Raw genomic sequence first — 7,971 nt, 5'->3', positions numbered from 1 at the left:
AGATCGACACCTTTTCCTCCTTCCCCCCTTCCTTCTAGCATTTGTCTAAATTTTACCCTTCCTTTATCCAGCCCAAATCCCATTTTCTCCAGGAAGCTTTTGACTCTTTCAGTCCTAGACAATGTCTTTCTTCTTAGACCTATACTATTTACTGTTATACAACTTACTGTTGTAGCATACTTGGGCATTTAATCATCTATGGCAGGGATTGGCAGTTTATGGCCTGTAAGCCAAATCTGGCCTGCTGCCTGTTTTTGCACAGTCTGTGAACTAAGAATGGTTTTTACATTAAAAATGTAAAAGAAGAAAAAGAATATTTCACAGCACATGAAAATTATATGAAATGCACATGTTAGTGTCCACAATAAAGTTTTATTAGAATATAGCCACACCTATTTTGTTTAGATATTGTCTATGACTGCTTTCAAGCTATAATGGGAGGCTCAAGTAGTTTAACTATAGGGCCTACAAAGCCTAAAATATTTACTCTCTCGCTGTTACAGAAAAAGCTTGCTAACCTCTGATCTAGGATCTTGGATTCTCTGTATAATCTTTGCATCACTGTTCAAGATCTTTGGAGAAGTCTGCTTCACTAAAGACAATCTTTTCAAGGCTAATTAGCTGTTCTTAGACAGGTGGGGGAAACCAGAGGGTAGGCTGCATAGAGTAAGTAGGTGCTAGCCTACTTAGAATTCAGTAACTTAGGCAACCAGATTCCCATTGGAAAGTGAGAGTCAGAAGATCCCAGGTAGATGGGGGAAAAGATGTGATCTTCTTTTCCATCTTCTCTGTTTCCGAAGTGGCAGAGAAAATGTAAACACACAGAGGGTCTAGCTAGAGAAAGGGTATTTGAGGTCTTATCTGAATCTGGTTGTTGAGAAGGGATCAGTGGTTGCTGGCTGAGAGAAGCTCAACTATTAATGACTCAGTTATTACAGGCCATGAAAGAAACTATCAAAAGGGTGAAACGGCTAACGCTGAAAATGTTTGGCTTTGGCTGACTGAAGCTTTAAGTAGGCTAAAAGGTTTTACAATGCCTAGAAGTATCACAGGCAAGAGCATTTAAAGGATTTCTTTAAAGTAGAAATGAAAGCTAGATATTTAGGAATAGCAGTTGAAGTTATCAGAAAGTTCCTGACTTTTACCTAGGTGTTCTGTTTCTTTTCATCTTGCTCTAATCATATTTTTTTCTTAAAACTTATACAACATAGTGATTATTTAGTAAAGTTCCATCTTATTGAAAAATAATCTATATAGATTGGACTGTGGGCATCATCTTTCACATCTGCTCCCTACATCTGGGCAGAATCCACTTGCTAGTTTTGGTACTCAAACATATACCACCAAATGGGTTCCTACCTGAATTGCAGGAAGAAAAAGCCTAGACTCTAAGAGATAGGACTTGCATATTGAAATCTATTTTAATGGCAACAATAGGTGCAAGGTCATAATGTGTGTGTGTGTGTGTGTGTGTGTGTGTGTGTCTCTCATTTTTTTAATAGCTTCACCACCACAGTGGAGCACAGTGGAGGGCACATTGTCAGACTGAGATTGAATGAGTAAACAGTCGTAAATTAACTTTTGGGGGGAGCTCATTACCTATTTGAGTAGATGCTAGGGGACCATCATTTTGTTGGAGAAGGGTTTTTCGCATTATGTGGGAGGTAGAATTGATGAATCCTAAAATGTCTTTCAACTCCTTAGATCTATATGATCTTCCAAATCAAACAGGCACTTCAAAATTCCCCTGTTCTTTGCCACAGAATACCGTCCCCTTGCATCTCTCTGTCTCTCTTTTGCTCTCTCTGTCCCTCTCTGTCTCTATCTCTCCCTCTCCTTCCCTTCCTCCTTTCTGCCCTTCTCTTATTCAGACTGCCATACTATTACTAAATCTTAATCTGTAACATCTCTTGGCTTTTACCCTTTCATTCAGTTTCCTGCTTCACATGTACCCTCTTGATATCCTTCCAGCTCTTCTTTCTTCACTTTCTCAAACTCACACACTCCTTCTCTGCCTCTCTCTCTCTTTCCTTCGTGTACTACTCCTTCCTCTCCTTCCTCCTTTGCTCCCCCTGCTTCATTTTCCATCTTCTCATCCCCCCACGGTCTCCCCCTCCTTCCCGCTCTCTGTCTTACCCTAGTTTGGAAATGCAGCAGACCTCTGAGCCTGCCACCATTGGATACCAGGGGCTGTCACTCTGCGGCAGGAAGAGCTCCTATTGGTCGGGCTGGAGGCTGGTAGGGAGCTGACTATAAAAGGTGGGGCCGGCGGAGGCTCGCGGAGCGGTACTGACAGGACAGGGTCGGAAGGGGACTCCTGGCAGGGAGCTGAGCGCCTGGAGCTGGGGTGCGGGCACTGGAGCAGCGGCTCTCCGCACTAACTCTCCTCGCCTCGTCAGCGGGTCCCCTGCCTCAGAGCCCGGCAACTTGCGGCCGTCGCCCGTGCAGCCTGAGTGCCCCTTGTCTCCCCTGCACGTGTCGCGCCCCGCGCGCCCCGTCTGGCCGCCGCGATGAGCGAGGTGAGAGGCGCTGCCCGGCCCCGCCGCTGCGGACTAGGGCTGCGGCGCGGGGAGGCCGCGGCTCGGGGTCCCAGGGCTGCGAGGGAGGGTGCTGCACCCCAGAGCCGCTGAGAATCCTCCCGGGACGCCCCCTGCCTCTCTGGGAAAGCTCCCACCTTGGAGTGCTGGGGAGCGATTGGAAGAGGGAGGCTTTAAGTTCCCTGACTGTCGGTGGAGATTTGGGGGGACTGGAATCGATTGTAGAATGGGAGGGCTGAGGTCTCAGGTCATAAGTTTTATCCTCAGGATACTGCCCTCTGCATAGGTCTTACTGCTCCAAGGTTACTTGGGCTTCCCTTCACTCCCCAGACTTCTGAGAAAAACATTAGCTTCTGTCTTCCCTCTCCTAGGGCTGTATTGCTTTTACACTCCTTATGTAGCATTCAACGGAGAACTCCAGCCCTCGCCCCCTGGGGTGGCCACTTCGCCCCTATTAGGAAGGTGGCATCCTACCCTCCACTCATTCAATCAAGAACCAACCGTTGGAGGGACCATTCTGATATTCAGAAGACTTGTAGTGGGGGCCTGTCTGGCTGCTGGGGAGATGTCCCCTTCAAGAGTAGACCTCCTTCAGTGCTTGTTACACCCTGAGTCTCCACAGGGTCCGTGGTCATCCGAACCAGACCCAGTCCATTAACTGTGATTTCCTCTATTCAAAGAACACTGTCCATCCGTGGGGGTCAAAGCAGAGACTGGAAAAGACCTCTTCCATTGTTTGACTGCATTTTTAGGCATCCAGAGACAAGGATCTTCCTTTCTAAGTGAAGTCAGTATGGGCAGTGACATCACAAGCTTGCTCTCTGCACCCCCTTTCCTAGTACCCAGGATCTTGTGTTAAATCCAACATCTCAGCTATATGCCAGATCCCAGCTCTACTGCTTACTAGCTATGTGGCCTTAGGCAAGTTTACTAAGCCTTTCTCTGCTTCAGTGTTTTATCTGCAAATTGGGGGTAATACTGGTCGTTCTAACGATTAAATGAGATAATATATGCCAAGTACTGAGAACGGTACCTAGCAGAAAGTAGGCACTCATTGTATGTTAGATATTGTTATTACCTCCATCTCACTTCTAAAATTAAAAAAATTTTTATTTTAGAGTATTTCAGAAAACTAGCATGAGAAGTGTCAAGGATACAAGGTTAGTGAAGGGGTAGGACCCTGTAGGTCTCAGTTTAGATCTTCATCTTTAGTAGGAGCTCTGCTGGCTCCTACCAAAATCTCTCGCCCAGGAAGCCAATTAGTGCCAACTACTATGTTTTGGTTGCCATGTCCACTAAGTTTATCCTGGAAAATTCAGCTACTCTGGGGGCTGCAGATGAACTAAAGTGGTTTCCTGTCCCTCAGATAGTTGTGACTGTGACCACAGCAGCCTTTCAGAAAGAAAGAAAAGGAAAAAAAGATTCAATCTTCTTTCCTTTTGCTTCTTTCAGCCCTAATGTGAGAAGAGAGGTTTTCTAGGTTTTCTTTGCCCTCTCCCGTTGCAGAGCACAGGCTCCGGACGTGCAGGCTCAGCGGCCATGGCTCACGGGCCCAGTCGCTCTGCGGCATGTGAGATCTTCCCGGACCGGGGCACAAACCCGTGTCCCCTGCATCGGCAGGCGGACTCTCAACCACTGCGCCACCAGGGAGGCCCTCTTTGCCCTCTTTTCACTGAGGTCTAGAGTTCATCACCCCTCTAGTGTTTCTAAATCTGAAAGTTGCAATTCAAGCCATCCCCTGGAGGTTTGTGATCTGAAGTCTATGCCAACATGAAGATGTGTGGTTAGCCTGTGCTTTTTAGGGGAAGTGCACAGCCTCTCTGTAGGATACACTACAGGGGCTGGGATCTGGGGTGATATTTGATGGAGTGACAAAGCTGTCACAAAGCAGTGTCAAGAAAAATAATTTGGTGTTTGAGGGGAAAGTCAAGTCTTGACTTAGCAGCTGTACTTGACTAGCCTCGATCAGGAACTCAGTAGAATGAAGAGAGTGGAATCCTTGGATGGGAAGTAACTGACAGTGTCTGCAGGGCTGCCTGACCTCCCAGGCTGTCAGAGTGAACTGGTCCTAACTAGCAGTTTAGTCGTCGAAGCTGCCTCCTAATACAAAGCTGAGCCTGGCTTCAGGGATGAGTATTTATAAAATCCAGAAGCAGCCACCTGGGCTTACACAGAGATCAGCTGTCCCTGAACCAGATACCCAAAGGGCTTCTGCTTCCCTAGAGGCCAAGACCCAGCCTGTTTTCTTCCTCTTGTAAAAGCTATGAAGAAAAGTGGAAGTGTTGCCCAGAGCTCTGAAGCTCTAGGGAGACTCCAAACTTCTTTATTTCTCTCAGCCCAGCCCCAGGGATCTCCTTTTTCAGGCTGGAGCCCTAGCCCAGGAAAGCCCTGTGCGCTCTGAATCTTATGTAAGCTTCACCTCCCCCACCTGCTTATTGTCTTGCTTCAGTGAAACTGCATGAAATGAGAGAATTTGGGATCTCTTTAAGAGAGTTCCATTTCAAATGAAGAACAAAAATTGGGGAGGGGGTCTCCAGACCTAGAGGAAAAGCGTAGGATCCCGGTGACGCTGCTGGGGAGGGTCTCTGGTTATACTTTGCCTTCCTGGCTCTGCTGTCACTCAGTACTGCAGCAGAGCATTTCCCTGTGAGTGTGTATGTTCATGTGCAGAGGAGCTGCAGGGGCTCGTCTCCAGCTTGTCTGCATTCACAGCTGCAGGCAGGACTTGATTGCTGTGAATCACAGTCTATCTCTTATAGTTTAATAACTTTTTGCTAGTTTCGGTGAAGAATGGGGATGGGAGATGCATTCAGTCCATGAGGGCTCTTTCCTATAGTCCCTTGTCATATGGTGTAGCTGGCGGCTTAAAGCACACTTGCAAGTTCTTCTGTGATCCTGTTGCCCTTCTCAACTGTAAAAAGCCCAGCTGGAGGAATCCCTTGGTCCAGCCGTCATTCTGCTGAAATGGGGCTTATGGATGACTGGTAACTAGTTCCATGGTGTCTGCCCCGTAGCGTCTGTCCTCAAGCTGGCAGGGGATGGAGCAAGGGACAGATCAACTAGAAACCTCACTAGACCCAGTACTCCCTCCTTTATTATTCTGCTTGCTGTCCTCCTAGGTAATAGGAATGGGATATCACACTTTGGGGATCACATTCTCCTTCCTGTGCATATCTGCCTGAATCTACAACCTCCTCCACAATGGAAGTTTGGTCAGGGTGACATCATTCTGTTATGTCTTCTGCGAACCATTTGTTAGGGAACCTGGTAGGGACTTGGAGGAAATCCAAGTTTCTCTCTTTCTCTCTCATTGGTATTTTATGATGACGATGATTATGTTGGACGTATAAAACAGAAGAGCTGGATACTGGAGAGCCTTCCACCTCTAGAAATATCTGTCTTCTGAAGTAAGAGAAACCAGAATCTGGTTCCAGAGCTTGCTCATCCCTTTCTCAGTCACCAATCCAGGTTGTTGGCTTTAGCTGCTTGAGCAGGAGACTGGCTGATAAAAGTGGATGACTTTGTCATCCTGTGACCTGGGAATATAGTCTTCTCCCTCAGCTGCAGCTGTTATCAGTAACACCTTAGAATGTCAAGTCTCTATAGGGACAGGCACCGTAAGTATTGTGGCTGGAGTCCGAATATGCAAACCTGATGTGTCTTTCATGTCTGTCCATGGAGAATCTTAACTGATGACAGTGATGGAGATAGGGCTGCAAAGACAGAGGAGGAAGTAGGATCAGGTCAATCAAGATAAGTCACTAGCTTGTCTTTTCAAGGTAGTGGTTCTATGAATGCTCCCCCCTGTTTTCTTTCTGTTTTTCTGTAGTTCCAAATTGTCTTTCATGAGTCTATGTTATCATGGAAAAAATAAGCTTAGTTTTGCAAAAATCCTTCTATCTAGAAGAAATACAGGTATTTTTTTTTTACCAAAAATATCTCAAATAATATATCAAAACATTTTAGCCATATAATTTCAGATTTGTCAAGGAACCCTAAAGATCATCTGGTCCAGGGCTACCCTGGTGGCGCAGTGGTTGAGAGTCTACCTGCTGATGCAGGGCACACAGGTTCGTGCCCCGGTCCGGGAAGATCCCACATGCCGCGGAGCGGCTGGGCCCGTGAGCCATGGCTACTGAGCCTGTGCGTCCGGAGCCTGTGCTCCGCAACGGGAGAGGTCACAACAGTGAGAGGCCCGCGTACCGCAAAAAAAAATAAAAAATAAAAAAAATAAAAAGATCATCTGGTCCAATCTCCTCATTTTACAGATAAGGAAACTGAGGCCCAAACCTTATCTAAGTTTACACAGTATTAGAACCAACACTGGGGCATAGAACTGCTGCCTTCTTATCCCCAAAGAACTTTCCCTAAGACTCTTTTAACATGTGACTCCAGTGATAGAATGGTTTAATTTACATGCAACTTTGAAGGAATATATTAGAAATACTTTCTATAGGAGATCTAAGCAGTGTGATTTAATAAATCCTGAGCAAGAGGATAGAGAGAGAGGAGAGACCAATGTAGGATGATATGTACCAACGGGGTAAATTTTGGTAGAATACTAGACAGGGTAAGCACTATTCTTCCTTATGCAAGATGCCTAGTCACCTTAAAAGTGAGTGCAATGAATGTGCTGAAGTGGAGTAGGTAAGTTAATAGGAGTGTAGGAAGGCGGAAGTCTGGAGGTCCTCTTTTCATGCATTCTTAGTTTCTGGTGTCCATCACTGATTATCATCACTGTAAAGAAACAAGGACTAGAAGGAGAGGTTTTCTTTCAGAAAAGAAAGGAATGAGCAATTCTCTTAACTCTAAAGTATTTGACTTGGAGGATCCAGTGCAGAAAACAGGTATCTAAGTAGAATTTCGGTACCTGATAATCAAACAGACGCTGAACATTTACTCCTTCATTTGGCCACTTGACTTCCAAAGAGAGTACAAAGGCTTTGGGAGGAGAAATCTAGAAGAGGGAAAGAAGAACACGTTAGGCTGGCAAAGTAAGTGATGAATACTAAGTGCATGATTTTCTAAATCCGTACTCCAGACCTACTGCTCAAAGTGACTTGCTCCAGAATTATTTTACCTGCAAGAGTAAGCCAAGTCAGAAGCAGATCCCAAACCACTTTTTCTAAGAAAACTGCACCCCTGCAGGTGCCTAGATCTTATCACATTCTCCTCCCTAAAACCTGATTATTGTTTAATTCCAGTCTGATGCCAGAAGGCGGGCCCACCTAAGTTTCCCAACCCCCCATCCAAGGAAAAGAGGTGCCATTTACCCTTCTGTTGTCCTTGGTGCTGCCTCCCTCCCCCACAAAGCCCTCCAGCTGAGTGTTTGCTTTGTAGACTGTGGTGGGATTAATACATTTATTTTGGGACAATAACGTCACGGGTGGGATGCACACTGAAGATTACAGTAATAAATGATGCTTTGGCACTA

The 7,971-nt window shown here is 46.0% G+C and overlaps 1 protein-coding gene across 1 annotated transcript in view; it reads left to right on the top strand.

Annotated features, from left to right (window-relative positions):
- The first annotated feature begins 2,315 nt into the window (after nucleotides 1–2,315).
- The window catches only part of PCP4L1 (Purkinje cell protein 4 like 1), a 23,229-nt gene continuing 17,573 nt past the window's right edge, over nucleotides 2,316–7,971 (top strand). Inside the window, exon 1 of the mRNA XM_024757521.1 lies at nucleotides 2,316–2,519. Coding sequence (XP_024613289.1) covers nucleotides 2,511–2,519 — 9 coding nt within the window. The 5' untranslated portion in view covers nucleotides 2,316–2,510. The remainder of the gene's footprint in view (nucleotides 2,520–7,971) is intronic.

Source organism: Neophocaena asiaeorientalis, unplaced genomic scaffold, assembly GCF_003031525.2.
Source record: "Neophocaena asiaeorientalis asiaeorientalis breed wild unplaced genomic scaffold, Neophocaena_asiaeorientalis_V1.1 scaffold830, whole genome shotgun sequence".
NCBI classification, from domain to species: domain Eukaryota; kingdom Metazoa; phylum Chordata; class Mammalia; order Artiodactyla; family Phocoenidae; genus Neophocaena; species Neophocaena asiaeorientalis.
This window is presented reverse-complemented; position numbering and strand designations above follow the sequence as displayed.